The sequence below is a fragment of the Leptosomus discolor genome, chromosome 5 (assembly GCF_034619465.1).
Source record: "Leptosomus discolor isolate bLepDis1 chromosome 5, bLepDis1.hap2, whole genome shotgun sequence".
NCBI classification, from domain to species: domain Eukaryota; kingdom Metazoa; phylum Chordata; class Aves; order Leptosomiformes; family Leptosomidae; genus Leptosomus; species Leptosomus discolor.
In genome coordinates this window covers 18,051,857-18,074,789 of record NC_141395.1, presented here as the reverse complement: position 1 = coordinate 18,074,789, position 22,933 = coordinate 18,051,857, and the positions used below count along the sequence as shown (strand labels likewise).

At 50.6% G+C, this 22,933-nt stretch overlaps 1 protein-coding gene across 1 annotated transcript in view; it reads left to right on the top strand.

The window, feature by feature from the left end:
* CFAP65 (cilia and flagella associated protein 65) overlaps positions 1–18,640 on the top strand; it is a 32,324-nt gene extending 13,684 nt beyond the window's left edge. Inside the window, exons 15-32 of the mRNA XM_086465650.1 lie at positions 497–662; positions 1,247–1,375; positions 2,261–2,486; positions 3,295–3,423; positions 3,709–3,885; positions 4,540–4,606; positions 8,510–8,620; positions 9,424–9,615; positions 10,369–10,527; positions 11,856–11,999; positions 12,454–12,570; positions 13,182–13,319; positions 13,829–13,894; positions 15,580–15,794; positions 16,154–16,303; positions 16,843–17,115; positions 17,791–17,928; positions 18,604–18,640. Coding sequence (XP_086321776.1) covers positions 497–662; positions 1,247–1,375; positions 2,261–2,486; positions 3,295–3,423; positions 3,709–3,885; positions 4,540–4,606; positions 8,510–8,620; positions 9,424–9,615; positions 10,369–10,527; positions 11,856–11,999; positions 12,454–12,570; positions 13,182–13,319; positions 13,829–13,894; positions 15,580–15,794; positions 16,154–16,303; positions 16,843–17,115; positions 17,791–17,928; positions 18,604–18,640 — 2,634 coding nt within the window. The remainder of the gene's footprint in view (positions 1–496; positions 663–1,246; positions 1,376–2,260; positions 2,487–3,294; positions 3,424–3,708; positions 3,886–4,539; positions 4,607–8,509; positions 8,621–9,423; positions 9,616–10,368; positions 10,528–11,855; positions 12,000–12,453; positions 12,571–13,181; positions 13,320–13,828; positions 13,895–15,579; positions 15,795–16,153; positions 16,304–16,842; positions 17,116–17,790; positions 17,929–18,603) is intronic.
* Positions 18,641–22,933: the final 4,293 nt, after the last annotated feature.

The window sequence follows — 22,933 nt, the reverse complement described above, 5'->3', positions numbered from 1 at the left end:
ATATGCAGATCAGTGCAGCCACCCTCATTGTTAGGCAGGTTTCCTAAGGAACCAGAGCTAAATAAAATAAGTCATTGCCCAGTGTCAATCATGTTGGACAGACGAGTAGAAAGATCTTAGAGGTGTTTAGTCACTATAAATTGCATGCAAGCAGATGACTAGCCAAAAGAGAGGGGGCTTTTAATGTAGTCATGGAGGGACCAGCAACCTTGCCCCTGGTGCCAGCTAGCATCCTCATAGCCCCGAATATGTTGCATCCTACCCAGCCAGCAGCCCAAATAGCAGTAGGAGAGAGCCTTTGGAGGAGGGCTTAAGCCCCTTGCAGCCCTGTTCCGACATCTCCCAGGGCATGACAGGTCACACACAAAGTAGGGAGCCCTTTGCACTGCACTGTGTGTGCCAAGGGAACAGCATGTGGCGAGATAAGTGGTGGCTACACTTGACCGCTACGCTTGACGTGTAACAGTGGCCTTTGCACGGCGGGTTTCAATTCCAGGCACAAAAGGAGCACCTGGACCTTGGAAATGTTCTAGTTGGCGACCCGCAAAGCTTCAGCATTGTACTGCTAAATGATGGGATCTGTTCTCTGAAGTACATCCTCAGCGTGGAACAACAGATCACTGGGCCTTGTGACCCCAAGGAGGTCTGCAGCGATCCACTGGGTACTGTAAGAGAATTAGCATGGACTGGGGCCTGGGCCGTCCCCTCTTTTCTGCAAACCTTCTGGCATGAACTCAGAGGCTGGGCTGCTTGCTTGCTAGCTTGCATTGAATCTCTTAAGTGCCTTAAGGTGTCTGCTCAAAGGATTAGGGATTTGCTTAGGGATTTGCTACAGGTGACTCTTCTATCTTGCTGGAAAAAGCATAACCCAAAGCCTGCCAATTGAAGTTAGACCAGTTTGGACCTTGAAATAAGATGTGATTTCCCAGCAGAGAGGGGAGTTAAATAAAGGAGCTTTCCAAAAGAAATGGTGAAGTGCAACCCTTAGCTGCCTTTCCAGAGGACCTCCTCTGGGGAATCCCTTGTTCTTTGCTGGCCAAAGGCAGGCTGGGTACTCCCAATGAGCTGCCTACGGTTGTAGTCTCGGAATTTCTACTTCAACACCTGAAGCTGGTCCTAAAGGTTAGGCACAAAGTGGGCAGGGACTTGAGTGCAGGTAGGCTTAGGGAGCTGTGTGCTGAACACATGTGTGGTATAAGAGAGATCAGTGATGCCAAGAGCTCATACCATCTCTTTTCTTCTACAGCTCTAGAGCTGGAACACTCCAGAGGGACAATCACCGCAAGGTCAAAAGCTGTTGTCCGAATAACAGCCAGGCCAACCCGTCGGCTGCATTACACCTGGTCTATCAAATATGCTGTTTGCACCCCTAAAGGTGAGAGATGGATTTTTTGAGAAAATCATTCCCTCCCAACCAGATAGACTGTGCCATCACAGGCTGAGCTGCACAGTTCCCAGTGTATGAGTCCTACCTGAAGAAATCCCTGTGCTGAGCCATTCACCAGAGCCAGATCCTATCTGCTGTTTCCTTTTTGCTGCACCTTTTGGGGTTAGATATGATTGAGCCACGAGGCACAGACAGGGAGAGCTCCAAGTTTCCTGCTGCTGTAGTCACAAGATTCCCTGCTCTTCTGGGTGATCATGGCCTTTTACAATATGTCCTGAAACGTATTCTGAGAGTTTCATGCAACCAGTCCTATGCAGCTGGGATCTTTTTTGCAGATCTGTATTGGTCCCTGTATGAGAAAGAATGCAGTTGAACTAGAAAAGGCATGGAGAGGGGCAACAGGGATGGTCAGATCTGGGGAACTGTGTTTGTACAAGACAAGACTAGTTAGACAAGGAGTTTCCAGCTTGGAAGGTAGAGAATAACAATGCCGCATGAATGGTATGGAGAAGACAAGATATAAACAGCTGTTTATTTTTTTTCAGTGTGAAAACAGGGGGCACTGTAAAATGACTAGGCTGTAGGCTTAAACCAGAAAAGAGGGGTTTCACATAATGCAGAACTAAACAGTGTAAATACACTGCTTAAAAGCATGACATTGATAGTCTTTTGGTGACTTACAAATGCAGAAGTCAAGGTATAACTCGAAGTCAGTGGTTTAGAGGTTTTCAGAAGCTGCCAGTGAAAAGACTGTGTGCAAGTCCTGTTCTTTCTTTCTTTGGTCTGGGCAGGGCCTCTCTCCATTTTGCTGTCCCAGACAACTTCGCCGTTAATGGTGCCTGACTACTTTTTGGTATTTCTTTCTCTCCCAAGCTACAGATCTTGAGAGCACAAAAGAGGAGCAGCAGCCCCTCTGCTGCATCGTAGCAACAGGTGTCTACCCAACTTTCTGCGTCACAGATGCGTGTTCAGCAGGGAGCGCAAGCGGCATCAGCAAGCTGCACCTCTGGAGGCTCTTTTCCTTGGACAGACTGAATGAATACTTGGAGCGAGACCCGACTCCCAGCGAGCTCACCTACAGGCTTCCCACAAGGCACAGGTGAGACAAGGAGATGGCTTAGAGGATCTGTCAGTCCCTTGCGTGAGTCAGACAGAGATGCTGTGGCTGTTGGCTTGTGTTGTATCTCACTGCTGCGTGGCACCCTGTTATTCCATCCTAGCCCCTGCAGGCAGTTGCTCACTTCTCTGCTTACCCTCCCTAGAGAGGAGCCACAGAAACAAAGAATAATGTAATTGCAAGGGACCTCTAAAATCTCTGGTCCAACTCCTTGCTCAAAGCAGGGAAAACTAGATCAGGGTGCTCAGGACCTTGTCCAGTTCAATGCTGAATATTTCCAAGGATGGAGAAACCACACCTTGTCTGAGCACCTGATTCCAGTATTTGAACACTTTCATGGTAAAAACTTTTTTCCTAGTATCTGATCAGAATATCTTGTGTTGCAACTTGTGCAGTTGCCATCCCTGAGCCCGTGCTTCAGAAGGCTGAACAAACCCAGGTCTCTTAGTTGCTCCTTGTAAATAACATGCTCCAGACCTCATCCATCTTGGTGGCCTTGTGCTGGACCTGCTCTGGTATGTCAGTGACTTCCTTATACTGGGGAGCCAAAAAGAGGCCTCAGCTATGCAGGACTCTCTTATGCCACTCGCTCGCATTAGGCATATATAAAAGATTTTCTGGAGAAAATAAAAAAGCCTGCCTTATGCCCAGTATAATTTTTTTCAAAAGGGACAAGAATGTAAGGTCAGAGAAGAATTATAAGGAAGAGAGCCAGTGTAGAATGACTGTCATGCCCTGCCAGTGCTTCCTCCTGTCTCAATTCGATCTCTTCTTTCTCTCCTGTGACCAGCACGTGCTTGATCCCTCCAGTGTACACCCCTCTCCTGCTGGATTTCAACTTTGGGGCTGCCCCAATGGGCTCAGAGCCTACCCTTGTGATGCTCCTGTTGGAGAACAAGGGTGTGGTGCCTGTTGAGTGGTAAGTGGTGCTTGCTGGCACTCAGCCTTCTTTCTGGGGTCTGTTAGGGGATACAGAAATGCTCACAGGGGCCATGAGATAACTGCAAATTATTGGGGTGGATTTTGTAGGTGCAGCTTGAGATCTGTTGGTGGGCCTGGGTGGGCAAGCAAGTAAGGAATGGCAGAGAGCTGTGAAACGTGATGTGCCCACCAGCTGGGTTAAGCCTGGCTTGACTGAATATGCTGACCATGGCCCCAGGGAAGTTTTGTGTCCCTGTTGCTGACCAGCTGACTGGCTCCCCAGGTCCTTCCTGTTTCCTTCTGATCAGAAGATGGACATGGAACACTGGGCAGAGGAAGCCGAGTTTAGCCCCCGTGAGCTGCACCAGATGAGAATTCAGGATAACCAGCTCTTCAGTGTTTCTCCAAAGTCAGGGAAACTTCTTCCAGGACAGGCGGAATCTGTCCAGCTCTCACACAGGTGAGGTCAACTACATGTACTTCAGGGCCTCATGCTGCCTACCAGGACAGCACATGCCATCAGAGTCCTCTGTGCTTCCAGGCAGAATCCTTTCCCTTCACGTGCCCCTCGCCCAGCAGAGATTGGGCAAGTAAAACGACCCACAAACCTTGTCTTCCTCAGGGGAACATTGTTGATGTCTAACTGAAGCGCAAAAGGCATTTAGCAGGACATCCTGGGGATACTGGTCTGCCTTGACCTGACAGCTGAGGAAACGCACAAGATGCTGCACTTCCTGTGGTTTTGATGATACAGTGATATTCTTATTTTTGTTATCAACTAGAGCTGCTAGCCCTTGTGTGCCTGTGGAGGGTACAAAAAAAGCTGAACACCTCCCCTTTCACAGCAGACCTGATCTGTGAAGTGCTGGCATTTCAAATGGCATTGGCCTAGAAATTTGGGTCCCTAAATCGGTGTATGCCTAAAATCAACATTGCATCACTCGTTCCCACCCAAACACAACTGTCCCCCTCCCTCTCTCAGTGGCCCTTACGCAACAGTGACTCTTTAGCTGGGAAGTGAATTGTCTCTAATGTACTGTGTGACCCTGATTGTATCACCCTGGGCACAGGGTTGGTTTCTAATGTTTTCCTCTCTCTTCTCTTGCACTGCTAGACATGACTTCATTGGCACCGATAACCTCCCTGTCCTGCTGAAGGTTTCCTATGGCCATGAGATTCTGGTAAGGTAGCAGGTAGCTCTTGCTTCTGTTCCCAGAACAGCAGTAGGCAGGAACTGAATTGCAAGGTGTTTTCCCCAGAAGCTGCATGGCATGCAGGGCCTGTCACCTTCCTCTGGAATCTGCACTGGCCAGGCAGTAACACACGGACAAGCAGAGACTTAAAATCAACATCCTGACAAACTCGGGGTTCCAGCACAGTGTGATGTGACGGTGCACTGGCTAAGTGGCCCTTGGATGTAGCATCTGCTGGTTTCCCCAGCAAGATGATATATTTTTTTAATTGTTATTATTAACCTTTTTATTCTATTGGTGCTGTTAGTGCAGAATTGCTTCCTTCTCCAAGACAACACCAAGTCCAAAAGAGCCCTCTGGGGTTTTATAGTCCCCCATGCTTTCCATACTCAGGTATATCTCATGGACAGGATTTCTGTGCCTGCTTCCCTGCATCTCATCTGCCTCACCATGAGTTCTTCACACAGTGATCCTGGAGTTCAGCTCTGCAGCCCATCCAACTTCTCTCATATGCAGCTTTCCTGAATTTCTCCATCTCATCAGCTCTCTACACTCTTCAAAACGCCCTGGAATGTGCTTTTCTCCAAAACTACCACCTGCAAACTCCACTGGCTGCAGTTTGGGGACACACATGGCACAGGGTGGCAGAGTATCCTCCAGCTCTGGAGGTATGGAGGCAGCTGCTTCCCCAGGCCCAGAAAGTACTCGCTGCATTCCTGGTTGGCCGTTCCTGCTACAGACCTGATGCCTTTGCCCACCCACTTATTTCTCCTGCCAATGATGGAGGAGCTTCCTACTCATTCTTCCTGCTTCGCTGCCTGCTAAAGCATCCCACAGCTGATCTGTGGTGTGTTTTCCCTGAACGTTTCCTCAGGCTTGGAACTAATTTCTCTCTCTCCCTCTCTCTCAAACTGTCAGTTAGAGTCAAAGTCACCTTGTGCTCTGCCAGGCACAGCTCATGCCCGGCTGAGCCTTCCTGTCTGTCTCTGAAGTTTCCTATGAGACCATTGTGTTCACACATCTGTTTTATTTTTCTTTTCTTTCAGGACTGTTGTCAGCTGAAAATCCAACCCTTTGACCAAGCTGTTCAAACAGGGGCTTAACTGTGCCTCCCCTCAAAGCCCTTGGACAGGCTCCCTGTGCTCTGCCTGCCTGGCACAATCCTGAGAGTGGATGCGAGCATTTCACCAGCTGGCCAGTGAGGGAACAGGCTTTGGAGCACCAGAAGCCTATAGGGCACATATCATCTCTTGCCACATAGCCAGTGGCTTTGGTAGCTACCAGAAGCCACCACCCTACCTCATGCTGTCACTGCAGAAGGGGCTGAAAAAGCATAGGAGACCCTGGGGATGATAAAGGGTGCCTGGGGGCATTTGAGTTCTGGCAACAGAAGCTGCAGAGGCCAATCCAGAGACCTGGAGCAGCGCAGGTGGTTGCAACCTGCAGGGATTCACAGTGTCAGTACTGAACTGCTAATATCAGAAAGTAGGAGTGGAAGAGGCTCCTCCTTCTGCAGAGAGGGCAATTAAGGGGCTGAACACCGTGTGCCTTCTTTCCTTTCAGCCACGGCATGAAGAGCACAGAGCTGCCAGCCCCCGTGGCAGAGACTGCCCTAAACACACTCACATGCCAGGGTTGAGCAGATCCTCACCTGGGAATCTGATTAAATGTACAGGACATATGCTAACCTTAAGGGAAGAAAATGCCGTAATGTTACCCCAAAAGTTAAGCTTTGGAAATTTGAGAAGGCAACAACAAGCAGAAGTGGACACCATAGGCCTGGGCTATTTTTTTGGTCATTCTGTCAAATTCCAAACTGCCTGGCTTCAGGGTGGTGATGTTAGCCACAGGGGGTCCAAATTCACCTCTGTGGTGGTTCTACCCATGTAGACAGATTGTGGCCTCCCATTCCTCTGCTTCCTCAACAGAGCCTGTCTGCTTCATCTTCGGGATGAACTTCCTCTCCATTACTCCTTCCCCACTCAGTGGCTGACTTTCAGTCCTGCAATGAATGGATTTATAGGTGCTCTGAAGGACTCAAATGCTCTGAAGGACCCAAATACTCTGAAAGATCCAAACCGATTTCCCCTTGGCAATTTCTTCTGGCTGCAAGATGAAACTTCTGTGGGATTTGTGTGTTACCCAGTTCCTTGTGCAGCAGGAAAATAGGGCCTCCTGCTGCCTCATGTGCTCACAGGTTGTCCTTTGCCTCATCACTATAGCCTGCCTCTAAGAGTGCAGCTGTGACCTTGTTCTCAGAGCTCCAGGATCATTTGGCCAGGCGGAATCTTCAGCCCTCAGCAGTTTTCATAGGAAAAGCCCAGCTGGCTGCAGGTGTTGCAGGATGTGGTAGGCTAGTTCCCAGAACTTGCTGGAGAGAAGGGCTTGATCCCAGGGACAATCCCTGAGCACACACGATCCATAAACTGGAAGTGTTTGCACTTTGCTTCATATCTGCTAATTAGGTATTGTCACCTGCAGCACCTGTTCTCCAGGCATCTCTCCTCCCCGGGGAGTCTGGCGGCCCTGTCCTCTCATGCTCTAAGTCATGATGTGGGACAGTCTGTGCACTCTGGAAGGAGAACTGATTGCATCAGGCCTTCACTGTTCTGCATATGTCTCCCTCTAACTGATAGTTCTCTAACTGTCACATCCTGTGTCTATGGAAAGTGATGAAGTTTTTCCTTGGCAGTTCTGATCTGGTGGAATCCAAGCTGGCTTTTTGACTCAAGTAATATGAACAGGTTTTTCACTCCCAAAGTTCAGGAACACTCCTGTGCCTCTTTCCCTTGCAGTTTGAAAGTGTCAGCTTTTGTCCTTCTCCTATTGTACTTCATCTGGCTTGCTGAGGCCCTCAGGAGGGTGAATGTTCACGTAGTGCTTTGAAAAGATCCCATGTGGGACTTTGTTAGCATTGTTTTTCTAGTCCTCTCTCCCTCCTCCCTTTGCTTATGGAGCTGAACTGGAACGGGTTGTTCTGGAGGAATCTGCATTCTCTGCTGTCATTTAAGCAGCTGATACAGTACGTCCTGCAGGTGTCTGTCCAAGGCATCCACCTGCCATCACAAACATCATCTTCATCTTCTGCATATACACTTGGAAAATAGCCATGCTTTAGGCTTAGCTAATTGTGAATTGCAGCAACTTAGCTCCCTTTGGCCCATGCAGAGATATTGCTAACTCTGTGGCTGCTTCACAGGTAGCCAGCCCAGGGGTGCTTTGGGGTGATCCTGCAGGAAATTGTGCATCATGACTCATCTCTAGCCTGATTGCGGTTTTCTCAAAATGCAGAATCCTGTGTCTCTTCCCTTCCATGAAATATCTCTATAAATCTGATCTGCTCAAAGTGCCTGGCAGGTGCTTTGCTAGCAGACCGCTGTTGATCATTACTTGATCACTTAAAATTCAGCTGGGATCTTCTTGCAGCTTTTGGACTGTTAGACACGTTCTCGGAGTAGGTTGTCCTCCAGAGTGAGGACATCCAGATGGTCCTTTTCAACATGAAGCCATTGCTTACCCAAAATCCTGTCTTTCCAAAGGCTTTGGCTTTCACAGCTGTGCACTCTCCTATGTACAGTCCAGATACTTTGATTCACGGAGAATTTCTACTATATACTTGCAAAAAGAAGCACTAAGGCCTGTGCCTAGCGTAGCAGAGAGAAAAGTACCTTCTCCTTGAAAAAAGGTGCAAACATTTCAGAGAACAGCCAACAGCTGAGTAGGCTCTCCATCTCCTTGCTTTTTTCTTAGGACGTGCTGTCCTGGTATTACCAACTTAAATCAGTAACTGTGTTGCCCTCAGCTTGCAAAGCCCTTCAGAGTCCTTGTGCAGTCGTTATTGATGCGGCCAAGCTCTGTCAGAAAAGTGACTTGTGTTTCTTTCCTCTGTAGCTGAACTTCAGCGGGGTGACAGTGGAACAGGAGCAGCGGTATGTTCATTTTACATCCACTAGGCACCTCTTCACACCCATTGCCATTGGGACCTCCCACCCTCCCACACAGGTGAGCAACCTGGGGCCCAACCCAGCAGGAAGCAGAGGGAATGAGCTAGTGGTAGTTACTGTGTCCCAAAGACAGGCAGTGTCTGAGGCATTTCCCAGGAAACAGATTGGCCCCCACAGGAAAGCATCACAGCAGAACTTTGAGACTAATACTAGGCAGAGCCTGGAAATGGCTGTTGGGGTGGCAGCAGGGAAAGTACCTCTCATCATCTCCAGTTCGACGAGATTTGGCATTCACTCTAGCCAGAATACTTATGAGAATGAGATGTGTTGGGCTGTTCCCCTATTCTCTTGCATTGGATCTGAGTGCAAACTTGTCTAGCTGCTCCAGGCACACTGGAAATCAATCCTAATTAGTTTTTTAGTAAGTTAATTAAACTTTCTTTAGCACTTATTCAGGAAAAATAAAAGGCAGCTTTGATTCTGTTCTGCCTAATTTACTTGGGAAATGAACAAGTCTGAATTGAATTAAGATCACTTTAATATGAGTGTTTTTGCATTTCAAGTAATCTGCTTTACAGTGATCCTTTTAGCTAATTTGTATTAATTTTCTCCTAGATTAAGTTTTCAGGGCACCACTTGGAGAGGCAGAGTAGTTATCAATGTACATGTGTGGTGATAAACCTTCAGCACAGTCTCCTATCAGAGCCTCAGTGATAAATCCTGACACTATGAGGTCTCCTCATTCTTAGGAGACAAGCTGACTAATTAATTATTAATGCTTATCAGAGTCCTCTGGGGAAGTGTTAACTAGTTTAACTTGAGCATGGTATAATAAGCATTGCTCTCTCTGACTCACTTCAGATTTATGAACTCTACAATGGTGGCTCCATGCCTGTGATATTTGAAGTTCAGTTGGACAGCATTGTGAGGATCCAGAAGCAGAATTTTCAGCATCCTGTGTTTGTCTGCTTAACTCCCAGAGGAGAAATCCCCCCTGGCACAACAGGCCACATTGAGTGGATCTTCTCACCACTGGAAGCTAGAACATACTCGGTAAGACTCTCCTCATGACTGTCAGAAACAGTGTCTTTCTGTTGTTGTGTGCCTAAAATTCTTAGATATCTTACCAATGGTGGGTCCGTGTCATCATACAGCTGAATTGAGCTCCATTCCTCCAAGGAGCAGTGAGCCTTGAGAGCAAATGAGTGGCTGGTCAGGTCAGGAAGTGGAACAGATAAATTGTTATCTCATCAGTTTCTTCTTCCTGAAGAACAGGTTTCTTCCACAGAGTCATCCCAGAATCTATTTTTTCAAGGATGAGTGGATGGAGCTATCAACAGTATCTGATCAGATTTGTGGTTCATTGGAACCCAACAACTTCCACCAAAGAGACTGAAGTCGGTGTCTTTTGTTGTTGCTGTACACTGCAGCAGCCCTCTGGAAAGAGCCTTCCCAAAGACCTCTGTCCTAGGCTGCAGCAGGCAGGCAGGGCCAGAGCTGGAGCACTACTTATTGCCCCACTCCGTGGTGGATGCACAGAATTTTAAATTTAATTTTAAATTTAATTTTAAAACTCCAACTTTTGCTCCAAGAGGAATCTCATACAGTAACTGGCTAACTGACTACCCAACCAACTTTCCTGGCTTAGCAGGGAAGGGCAAGGCCTGAAAGATCAAAAGAGACCAGCTTTCTCTTCATCCATGCATGTGGTGTGTTAAGACCTGTCTGTTAGCAAATATACTAGCTTATTGCATATGTCTCCCAAATATGACTCTGAACTTAAAACTCTTCCCTTGTCCAAGGCAGGTTGATGTTCCTATCCACATCCTGGGGGGTGAATCGGCTCTGATCACTTTCCAGGGAGTAGGCTACAATACGAATACCATAGGAGAGACTGCCACATCCAGCAAAGCTTTGTCTCCTTCAGTCTTTCCAAGTTCTCCCAAGCTAACTGTGCCTGGGCAGGTAAGTCCAGGTATGCTGGTATGAGCAATATGATCACTCCAGAAATGTGTGAGAGACTGAAATGTGCAAGTGGCTCCATCTAGTAGTAGGCTGTGTTGCAGGAGAGCTCATTTGCCATGAGATAGAGCAAGATATTTCCCTTCCAGCAGGTCATCTAGAGCGTAACTCACAAAAGCAGTTGTTCCTTCCAGCTTGCTGCTTCTGCTGCCATTAGAACCAAAAAGTCTTTAGGGTTTTTTCTAGTTCTGAATTTTCTATTAAATGTTAAGCCCCGTCACATCTACCTCTCTCGTTTGCAGCTGCAACACCTTTTTCTTTGGTAATTCATTCACCAAAAGAGCATTATAGTCTTAACATACCCTGTCGGGGCTTGGCTGCCCCCATTTCACAGCCAAACTCAGGCGATTCATAACTTGAGCGCAGACGGCAGGATGGTCACTAATTCAGGCGCATCCCGAGGAATGCACTTGTTTAACCTGTCGCTGGCTCAGCAGGAGCTTGTTTGGCCTGGCTAGAGCTGGCCTGCCAGCCTGGACAATCTGTTGTTAAACTCAGCCACAGATCCCAGCGCTGGTGAATCAGCATCAAACAGCATCAGAAGGGGCATACTCCAGTCAGGTATAGGTTTCATCCTGTGTGACATCAGCAAGCCTACCTTGGAGCCCAGCTGCAGCTACATATGCTCTTTGGCTTCCAGCAGAGTGATTGCATTCCTGGGTACCGCAAAGAGAAGGTGATTAAAAGCCTGTCTCAGGCTGCCAGTGAAGATGCCATTCTACAAGGCTCTGTTGTCTGTAATCAAGCATCATTAGCTTCTCTAATAATCAGTGTAAATAATTAGTGTTTCACTGTGCCTGGAGAATGGGACAGACTAGTATCATACTAGTAGCAAGGTACGGTAGGGAGCAGTTGTCCAAAACTCGCGTTCAGGTTGATGAGGATTCTGCACAAGCACACACCTCACGTGTTTGCCAGCTGAAGCAGGAAAAGGCCTGGTCTTCAAGGGCTGCAGAGAGAATCTGGGTGCTGCTGGTCCTCTGTGCTCCTGAGATCCTCTCCTGCCCCAGCACCAGCGTTATGTTCTATTCATTGCTCGCTCAATCCCACTGCAACAGGGATATCCTCTTGCTGTATAATGGTTACAATGACCAGAGCAAACATGAGAGGAGTGCAACAATCCCTCAAGTTGTTATGGTAAAGGAAATTGTCAAATATTATCTATGAATTGCTGGATAACTTAGAGATGACTGTGTGACTGCCCTTCCCCAATGGCCACATCCCATCTTCCTTACCTGCTGTTCCTCCTGCTTTCACCTTGCTTCCTGCAGGCAGCTGCCTTGTCACACCACAGGATTTGCCTTGGAAATATTCCAGACTGCACCAAAGCCAGTCGACTCGTCTTTCTCAACAATATCTTGGACAGCAAGGCTGTTGTGTTTGCCTGGAGGATAAGCACCTGTAAAGACAAGAGGGTGAGTCCTCTTCCCTCTGCAGCCTTCTTGCCCATCTCTGTTGTGCCACGAAAAGACCTTACGACTCCATTTTCAACCAGACACTCAGAAATTATTCTAGGGAATTGGCTTGTGTACTAGCTGATGAAAGGAAAGGGCAGAGGAAAGTGAAGGCAAAGATTAGGATGGGGGAAAATACAGGAAATCAGAAGGGGAATCTGAAGACTTCAGTGAGGTACATGAACCTGAAACAACAGGATGCAATAATGAACGTTAGGACTCTGTCTACCAGCAAAGTCCATCATTGTTCTTTCAATGTATCAGCTGCATCTCTCTCATGCCACATACCTCTGAGAAGGGGAGGGGAGAGAATTCCCACAATCCTGTGTTTCCTGCAAAGAGAAAGTACATAGGAAGGTCCCAGGACAGGAAAACAGCTCCTCCGTGGCTTGTTTGTGGGTTTTTTTTCCCCTAGGTGTTGCAGATTGCTCCAGAGTCGGGGACTGTGCAGCCTGGAGAGAGCATCCCCTGCTTCATCACACTGTGGCCTTCAGGGAGTGCTTCCTTCTGCAGCATAGATCTGGTGTGTGAGGTGAGACCCAAGAGGTACCTGTGTATTACCATGGCCTGGGCATGTCACTGCAGTTCCCAAATGGCTGGCCCCAGCAGTCAGCTGCCTGCTGCTTCCAGCTGAAGGAATCCTTCTTTGCTCCATAAAGCTGGCCAGCACTTCTCATTCCTGAAGATAGTGAGCTTCAACTCTCCTGATGCTTTAACAATCCTTCTGTCTGTGTGGCTCACTAGGTGAGGTGTAATTGTGCAACATGTGGCTTTGTGAGTTGAACCCAGCTACTAGAAGTCACAGTTTGAATGGGACTGGCTTTCAGTGGATGTCAGGGACTTAAATATCTATAAAAAGCAAGTCTTGCTTCTTTAATATTAGTGGGGGCACAGCCTTGCAGTAGTGTCGCTCTGGATGCTTTCCATGTGTCCTTTGGCAAGAGATTCTGTCTTCCTTATGTAAGTCTTATAACAGCACTGTTCTCTCCCCTTCCTGCCACTGGAAGACATGGAAATGGCGTGGGCTTCTGGCTGGGACCTCCTAGAAGGGAGGAATTGGCGATAGGCAGGGACCTGAGCCAGAAACTGTTATTTGCAGCTCCTTTCTAGCCCTGCTCCCTCCAATCGTGGTTTGCTTCATAGGTATACATCCAGGAGTCCCTGACTCAGTACCAGAGGGACCTGCAGGAGTGGGAAAAGGAGAAGGAACGGCAGGCTGTGGAATTCACCATCACAGAGGAGGACCTTGGAATTAAGAAGAAGCCAAAGTCACCTACAGGGGTAAGCGCTTCCAGAACTTTACATCAGCTTAGCTCAGCTCAGAAATAGCAGCCAGTGTCAAGAAGAAACATTCTTTAAGAAAATCTAGGCAAGCTGATAAGAGGACATGAGGCTCTGATCTACTCACTATCTCATAGCTGTTCTGTGGATAGTGGAAAATGAGATCTTGGTTTCTAGACAAGAATCACCTTACAAATTCTGAAATTGCTAATGATCATCTGAAATTTGGAAGTGCATGAGAAGCCTCAGGAAAAACAAAACCAGTGGCTCTGGAAACCAATGGTTAGATTTTTAACCATGAATAAACACTGGAGAGAAGTGTGTAACTACCAGTAAGAACATGGCCCGGGTGAAGAATGGGAGGATGACATCACTGACTCTCAGCTGGGACAAAGTTAAACAAAATCCTGGAGTCTTATTCTGCTCCATATCTTTCCTACATGGCAATTTCTCTTCCTTTTTTTTGTGTGCGTTGTTTGTTTGTTTGTTTGTTCGTTTGTTTGTTTCAGAGGTCATCGGGTTCTGCTGAGACAGAAAATCTTCCTAAATCCTCAGCTGTGATCAGGAAATACAAGGTAAGTCAGGCCTGTCTCACCCATAGTAGAATCAAACTGACTACTTTAGAAAAAGAGACAGATGCTGGATATCACAGCGTGGGAGCCTGGACAGAGAGCGCAGCAGGATTTGTAGCTTCAAGGCTTTGGGAGACAGACTGTTTGGAGGAGCCAGAAGAATCAGACTGTCTGGCTGTGTCCCGTGGGCAGTAACTTTCCAGCTGAGGTGAACGGGAAGTGAAATTGGAACCAAATGTATACCCATGACTGGAGAAAGGGGGAAAGATTTTGAATAAGCAGAAAAGATGCACGTGGGCAGAGCAGTCAATACCTGGACTGGTTTCATGCTGGGGCCACAATGGAATATGGGCCACAATGGAAAGCAGCAGGACCCTGACGAGATGTGGTGCAGATTTTGTTCTCATTGCTAAGAGCTGTGCTCTGTGCCTGGGAAGAAGCTGCAGGCACAGAGAATCTGCCTTGATTTAAGTGCACAGAAAGCTTTAAAGCTCAGTTTGCCTGCTTCATCTCTGTTTCCCCTCAAGTTTGCATAGCTGTGTGCACTGCTGGAAAAGAGCTTCTCCAGCAGTGGTGGCAAAGTGTGAGGCAAGGTCCCAGTGAATGCTCTGCAGAACTGCCTGGGCCCAAAGGCAGAGCCACGCTACGTCTACAGCTGTCAGCAGGACGTGCTGTGGGAATGACAGGGCTTGTGAAGAACCAGCTAACCCAAGACATGGAAAGGTTAAGGAGAGCTGATGTGAGGCTGGGCCTGAGCAGATTGACTCAGATAGGAGACACAGCTTGTTATCTCAGACTGCCAGGCTGTAGCAATGCTCCTGGGACCCTGCAGAGTGCCTCTGCATGCCCTGCACTGTCCTGTGGGAAGGTGTCGGCTCAGGGTAGCTCTACCTGGGACGGCCTGCCGTGTGCTGTTGGATGTGGTCAGTGATGCAGGTCAAGGCTTTCACTGGGATGAACATGAGGGTGGTTGGGGAAAAGTAAAAACAGTTTCACTTAGTCCTCTAGGGTTTTAGCTCCTGGTGACAATTTAGAGCCTGTAGTCACCTGCTGTGTCCATGTCAGGAGCGGTGAAGGCCTCTGGCCTCATTCCCAGAGGCTGGACAGCTATGTCTCAAAGGTCACTGAAGTTCTGTGACGCCTGAGAGCTTCTCCAGAGCTGGGTGGTGTCCTTCTGGCCCAGGCTTCTGGACTACTCCTGCTCTAAGAAACTTCCTCCAAACCGACTGCTGGTAATGCAGCCCCAAACTGCCCCATGGAGTGTGGCTGGAGTCAGTTCCTGGTTTCCTTCCAGGCTTGGGGGACAGTTTCCAGATGCATTCCTGCACAGAGCTTCTCCCACAACACTCCCAGTGTGCTCGGAAGAGCAGAGATGATCTCCTGGATTTCCATAGGGATGGATTGGAGTACAACAGCCCTGAGTGCCCTGGGGAGACCCTGAAGCCCTGCTGATGGTTGAGGCTGGCAGACTAGGCAGTGAGGAGGGAGCGGACCTGATTTCCAGCATGGCCGCTCGTGCCTGATAGTGGTACTGCAGTGCCAAGGTCATTTTGACGCTGTCTCCTGTCCAGGATCTGGTGGCTCTGGCTGCTGGGTTTTCCAGTTCTCATGCCTGTGTTCACATATACACCAGCCTGCCTGTGGCCAAAGGAGCAACTAAGTACCTGCCATCCCTTTCTCTCCAACAGACATTACCCCCTATTAAAAACCACCCTATGCCAAATCTGCCAGCTGGACACTTTCAGAGAAGGTTGCTGTTGAACAAGGAAGCCAACCGGGTGTGGGTCAAACCAGAGCCTCCCAAGCCCATCCTCTTACATCTTGGTGTGACAGCCAGGTCCTACTCTATTGAGGAATTCTTCAGCAACTTCACCTCGGAGTTCCCCAAATACTTCTTGTCCCGGTAAGAGATCCAGCTGTTTGGATCGGCATCTTCATCTGAACCAGAGCTGCCCATGCTGTGATATGCACTGAACTTGGAGTGCTGCTCTGCTCCTCTCCAGTGCTTCAGTATTAGGCAAGAGGTGCCTTGCTTTCCCCAGCACTAGGTGATGTGACCTGTTTCTTTCCCTAGCTCAAAAGTGAGATACTCCAAGAGCTCAGTGCTCCTCTCCTATGACAGTGTCACAAATGCAGCAGCTCCCACTCCTCCCCTGGTTCCCTGCACCTCTCCCCGATCGCCTGGTCAGCCAAAGGGATGCAGGTCTTTGGTAGTTCGGTTCAGTAGTGCTGCTGCTACTGGAACAACTTGTTCTTTCCCAGCCCCTTCAGCGACCAGCCCTTGGAGAGCAAGCTTGTGGACTGGAGTATGGACAGAGATAGGATGGAGATGGACCTCAAATGGCTGTCTCTGGCTGCTGCTTCCAAACAAGAGTTGCAGATAGTAACTGATGTACTCACCGGTGTCATCAGGTGCGTGTCCCTTCACTCTCACCTGCTTTGGAGTCCCTGTCCTCCAAAGGAATGCATGCAGCACAGCCAGCCCCCTGCTAATCCCAGAGGAGTCTGTGCACTCACGTTGCACCAGAACAGGGGATCCAGCCTGCCAAAGGCTGCCCTGGGGAACTACAAGTTCAGGAGTCCTGGTGTGACAGCCAAGGCAGGGTCTTGCTCCCCAGCTAAGGGCTGGGCCCATCTCTGCACAGTGGAATGGCGTCATTGCCCAGGAACCAGAGCACTCTGCCTGCCGTGATCTTGGGAACAGGTTGCACTGGGATTCGCCTATTTTGTCTGTCAGCTGCAGAAATGTGAAAGAAGAGTGCTGTGGAGGCAAAGGTAGTTTCCTTAGCTCAAGCCATCTTACTGCCTCCCTTAGGCCTAGAAAGCAAGAAGGGACAGACTGAACATTGATGTCAAGGTTTTCCTCTGGTTTATACTGTCTTGTAAAGATCCTTGTGGGTTATACATATATCTGATTTGCTGGGACTCATCCCTTATTTCCTTCCTCCCAGAGGGCTCTTGGAGAACAGCCAGTTCCACGATGCAGCGAGAAGAAGCCTGAATGAGCCCATTCCATATTTCTCCCAGTTCCGGTGTACAGAATCAGCAGAGCTCCAGGACAAGAGACAGAGCTCCAGGGTCTTTGCTCCCCCAGATCTTTACCCTGAGAAGGATGGAGAGAGGAGACAAATTATGCAGGAGACCTCTCCCAACTATGATTTGCTGGAGTCTTGGGAGCTTTTGCACCACAAGGAGTTGAGGGAGCAGAAGGAGATGATAAGCAGGTGAGGAATAGCTCACACATAAAAGACAAGAGCTGCACAGGCAGGGCACCGGTGGCAGCACACTGCCTGGCCAGAAACCCATTTCTCCCTCAGCCCTCTGGCATTTCTGCTGGGGTGTTCTGTGTGCCCCAGGTGGAAATCGATGCTAGCCCACCAAGCTACCCTCTCCCAAGTGTGGTTTGTGAACAGTGCAGGTTTGCTGTGCCTTGGGGTTGAGCCCTGGGCAGTGCCAGGATGCTGGTGGCATGTCAATTCTGTTTTATACTCAGAGAGTCCTGGCCATATTAGACATTAGAGTGCAGTGGGTGCTTACCTTACCTTTTATTTTCACTGCAGTATTTCATCACCTTGCATTTGCTGTGGCTACTCCCTTGCACGCTGCTACAGGCCACAAGCATACACACAAATACTAACTACGGTACAGCTTGGAGGGAGAAACCACTAAAACCAGTCACCCAGCTCTGTCCTAGGTCAGGGTCTGATGCCAGCTGGTGGCAGTTCTGGGGGAAGGGTCAGCACCCAGTTGCTCAAGTCTTTGGTTCATTGGCCTCAGTGTGTAGGAAACAGCGTGTGCTCCACTGCTGTGCCTGATGTGTCCTGGGGGGAGTCACAGCAAGCAGCCTGCCTTATCTACCTTCTGATAGCTGTCCTCTGCCTGTACTTTTGTCCCTCCAGGCAGCCAGCCTTTGGGAACCTGGTGGAGCTGGTGCTGGAAAACACACTGCAGAACATCCTGATCGAAGCCAGCCGTGGAGAGGTCGTGCTGACAGCCCGGCCCAGGGTCATTGCTCTGCCCCCCAGCCCTTCCCAAAGGTAGCAGTTATCTGTGCTGTAGTGGGGGACAGGACCTGCCCTTAATATGTCAGGCTGAAGCACAGCCCATTTTCTAGACCACGTGGATTAGCTGGATCACTGGCTATCAATGCCAAGGCTGCCTGTGCAAAAGGGGGGATCCACTCCCAAAGCCTCTGCCCTTTTTTGGCTTGTGCTGCACCACAGACCAGAGGTGGTAATGCTACAGCCCTTCTGTGGGCCTAAGACCATCTTGTAGCTCTGGGGCAGGGCCCCGTGAGTGAAGGCTGGCAGAAGGGGCTGGCCTGAGGCACTGGAGAGCCCAGCAAAAGGAGAGTCTCTTGGGAAACACAGGCAGCACAGCCTTTGACAGCAGAAAGCAGGCAAAGCTATTCTAGTCCCAGATGCTGTGGGATCCAGTTATGCTGAGAGAATGGCTGCTAGTGGGGAGGCAGATTTGGGGCTGAGAGCAAAGCACGAGGATTTGCCCCGGTTTAGGGAGAAGTGCAAGGGGATGGGATTGAGGGAGGATGGGAGAGGGTTGTTGGATGAACACATCATCTCCAGAGCTGCAGGAGTCTTGTCTAGATAGACAATGGGTGTTCCCTGTGATCCCTCAGGGAGGGATGATTGCCTGGGGAAAGGCAGCAGCAGGCTGCACTCTCCCCATCCCAAGAGCAATTTCTTCTTTTTCAGAATCGCCAATCCAGCACCCCCACCCTCAAGAGCATAGCTGCTGAGCACCGTGCTGCTCCATCTCTTCAAGCACATCAACTGTCGCCACTGTTCATCCCATCCCTGTGATGCCCAGAGCAACTCTGATCCTCCCACACCTTCACCTGAGCTCAGCATGCTGGCTGCCTCTGAGGAGGTATGTCCTATTTATGTTCTCAGCTCCAATTTGAATCCTCTGGAAACTCCACAGCAGAGTTCATGAGACCTCTCCTCTCTGTGGCTGGCCACATCATCAGAGAAGAATCTCCATGTGCTGCAGGGAGCACATGGACAACCTTCGTGACTGTTGCCACTGCCCCCAGCCTGTACCAGCTGGGAGAGGGGTGGAATCAGCTTTGAAATGGAGCTGAGGAAGGACTGACAGCTGAGCAGTAAGGTGCTGAGCCCCTGCAGACATCAGTAGGATGCAGGTACTGACTCCTCTTCCCCTCTTTGCTCCACTGGCTGCTGCAGGCACGTACAGTGGCACAGTCCAAGAGATCAGCTGCAGCACTGTCTAGCACACTCGGCAGCCCAATAAAACGAGCTTGGCCTCCCGGCACACGGACACCAGCGTGTAACATATGCAATCAATGCTTCTGGGTTTGGGAGTACCCTGGAGGAGCCCTCCCCTTTTCAAACTGCAAGGCGAAGGGGAGGGATGCTTTGAGCCTTGACCTGTCATAGGAGTCCGGCAGGCCGCGGGAGGGTGTCGCCGCGAAGGAGCGGGCTTTGTCACAGCCGGGAGGTGGCAGTGTTAGTTGTGAGAAACCCCAGGTGCCAGCGCGGAGCTGAGGCTGGTGCTGGGTGCCGGCTGCCTGCTCCCTGGCAGAGGCTGCGGGCCGGCTGCGCCAGGCAGCGGGGCTGGATTTGCGGCATCCCCCCTCTCCTACAGCCCTGCTCCAGGCTCTGCTGCGCAGGGCTTATCCATCCACCCTGCTCTGGTGGGGATGCAGCTGCTGACCTCCTCCAAACCCTCCTGCCCTCTGTGCCCAGGGCCAATGCCCAGTCAAGACCGGAGCTTGCGCCTTCTCCCCTTGCAGCTCAAGAGAAGACCATGCACAAGGAGCTTCGGAGGGCTTTCACCCCGCTTGGCAGAGGGCAGGTACCTGCTGTGCCCGGGGGTGCTGCAGCTCACCCAGCGCCATCCCAGTGCTCTGCTCCATGCAGGAGCCCTGTCTGCGTAACGGTTACTGAGCCCCAGGGCCGAGCTGTTCCTGTTGTCAGAGATACAGCAAAGGCACTGCCAGCTCCTGCACTCATCCTGGGTGCCTGGGGCCTTCACGTGAGTCCTGGATCCCTCTGATGAGAAGTGCAGCCCCTCTCCTCCCTCCCCAACACTCCTGGTGCCAGGTCTCCTACGTCAGCGGCATTTCTGCCTTCCTCTGGCCTTCAGCTGGTGCTGAACAGGCGATGGGGTGCCACTGCTTTCCTTCCCAGCTCAAGGCAGCAGCAGGGCCTGGCTGTCCAGTCCAGTTGGGGTGACTCTGTCTGGTCCAGGCTCCTCACTAGGATTTGCTCACTACAGATGCTCTGTAGTCCTGTGGTGGGCTTCCCAAACAGGTAACCTGGGCAGGGGCAGGAGCCTCGCCGTTGTCTTAAAGCAAGTTGAATCCAGCTACCTACAGGAGCCCAGGGGCAGCCTGGAGCAGTGGAGACAGGGTAAGTGAGTTTGTCCATCCTCAGACCTGCTGCATGATCTGATGCTCTCTGGACTGTACCGTTAACTCCCCTGCCTCGTGGGACAAATGGGTCAACATGGGAAATGCTGTATGTTAGTCTGGTGGTAACACCCAAGAGCGAATGGATGGAGCCTGGGTGCAGACACGTACAGGGAATAACGTTCTTGTCCCTAAAGCTCCTATCCTCCCCACTCTCCTGTGCTGAACGCAGCCTGGACCTGGAGGATACAGAACTCACACTGTGCTTGCCTGTGGGAGCACTATCAGAGGTAAAGTCACTTCACTGAATAGTGTCTCTCTAGTAGGAGAGAGCCCTGAAACAGTGCCATCAGCAACAGATGAGTCAGGCAACAAGAGTTTTGAGAGCTACCTACACATCTGAGAGAGAAATCTTTCTGCCCTCTGCTCTTTGCAGGGGGTGTGAGATGGTGGTGTGTCACCTCTATTCCAGATCTTCTCTGGTGCCTGTCAACCAGAACCACTCAGCGTGTGCTAAGCAAAGCCATTAGCAGCTGTCACACACTTTGCGTCTTTCATCCTCAGCCCCTTAAATTTAAAATATACCAGGCACAGCCCCTTTCCCAGGTTGGGGAAATTCCTGCTTCCTCTTCTCAAGCTGGGAAGTAGACCCCAGCCCCGGTTTCAGAAAACACTTGCGTGTGTGACTGAGGTATACACAAATGGAGTGGGAGACAGCAGCACGCCCAGGCACTGCTCGGGGTGAGCTCTGCAGAGTGGGGAGCCTACTGCAATGCACTCACCTGGGGGCTTCAGTGCTTCCCTGCTGCTCCTCCCTATGCTTGGATCTTGGGGCAGTGGTGAGGCGAAGGGTGGGCAGAGATGTGAAGTGCTGGCAGGGGGGATTTGTCCCTTAGCAAGAGGCTTTGTTGGTACCCCCTGCCAAGGGTGAAGGCAATGAACCGTGGGACTGTAGTAGAGCCAGACCCACAGTACAGCTCCCAGAAGTGGAAAGAATCCCCATCTCTGCTAACCACATTCGGGTCTCAGGCAGGAGGAAGTCTGAGCTGCTTGTACTGGCTTCCAGGGCTGGATTTGGCCCCTGCTCCAACACCAGGCACGTTTCTCATGCACATCTCTCTAATGGAAATGTTGTAGATACGGGTCCTGTTCCTTCCCGCTGGTGTTCAGCTAGTGAAGTGGGGTGATGTTCCCACGGGGCTGGGGTTGGTGGCCAGGCCAGCCAGGACCAGGTGTAAGGCCAGGGTGAGGATGTCCGAGTGTGAGCTTGGCAAGCTCCCCTCCTCTTTGTGCTAGTGATCAGGAGTGCTCAGTCATCAGGTGGTTAATGCAACACACAACAGGCCTTTCTTCTTGGGGCTGTTAGTCCTGACTTCTAGGGAGGGGTGAAATGGCCTTGGGGCAGGTGGGCAACAGAAGCTATCCTGAATCCCATTAAAACATTTAACACCTGCTGAATCGTGCCATTGTCTGGGAGATAAAGGGAACAAAGCTGCTCTTGGTCTTCCCTGCTGGGGTGTCTGCAAGGCTCTGCTGTCCCATTGCAGCTGGGGAGCCCGGATCCCCTGCGAAGATCCACTTGATGTGGCTCTGTGTCCATGTGGGGAAGCTGGCAGTGTAGGTGACAGTCCCCTGGGCTCCCTGCTCCAGGTGTGCACAGCTCCTGGTTGCAATCGGCCCCTTCTCCCCCCCTGCCCCGTACTGAGTATTAGGTAGGAATCTGGAAAGGGCCTGCCCCAGCTAGCCTGCAGTGTCTGCACAGGCAGGGCAAAGTCTGGAGAGCAAAAACATGAAGGTGATCCTCCCAAAACCCTTGGCAGAGCTGGGCAGAGACCCTTCACCCCTGGCCTCCTGTGTCTGAGATAGCGGGCTTTGCTGGCTCAGCTGTGTTGCTTTGGTGTTTGGGAATGGGGACATTTTAGTCCATGCTCTGGTCAGGCCAGGGCACACTGGTGGCTCCTGATGGACCTGAGAGGCTCTCTGATGCGAGCTAGTCAGTCCTTACGGGCCGGTGAGGCAGCACAAACCCTTGGCTGCTGCGAGAGGAGGCTGAGCCTGCCTGTGCTGGGGCCAGCCCTGCTGAGTGCATGAGCAGGGGCTTGGTCCCAGCGCTGCCCGCCTGCCGGGGATGCACATGCCAGTAGATGCTGCTCTGGAGAAGCCAGGGCCAGGGCAGGTGGAAGATGTTCCCCGGGATAGCTGTCCGGTGCAAGGCACTCTGCAAGCTCAAGGGACCTGCTTTTCTCCCATTTTCCACAGGGCAGACCTGCAAGGGCAGTCTTTGCTGTTATTTGGTGCCTGATGGGGCCCTGCACTTGCAGAAGAGAGGTTGGGATGAGAGAGCGTTTCTGACACAGCCCATAGGCTTGGAGATGTTTGCTGGAACTAGAGCAGCACTGGTGTGGGGTTTGGGGTTTTTCTGGCTTCTCCGGAAAGGTGAGGGGGCAGCCAGGCAGCCTACACCAGGAGCTGCTGCTCTGCTCTGCTGGTGCATGGCCTGGCAGGGAGAGGCGAGAGTCCTGCCCAGCACGTTTCCCACACTGGAAAAGGAGAAGTGGACAAGCCCAAGTGTCAGGGCCTTTCAAAAGGAGAGAGAACATCACATTTCCTCATAGCACCGCAACCTAGGGCAGCAGCAGTTCTGCATTTCC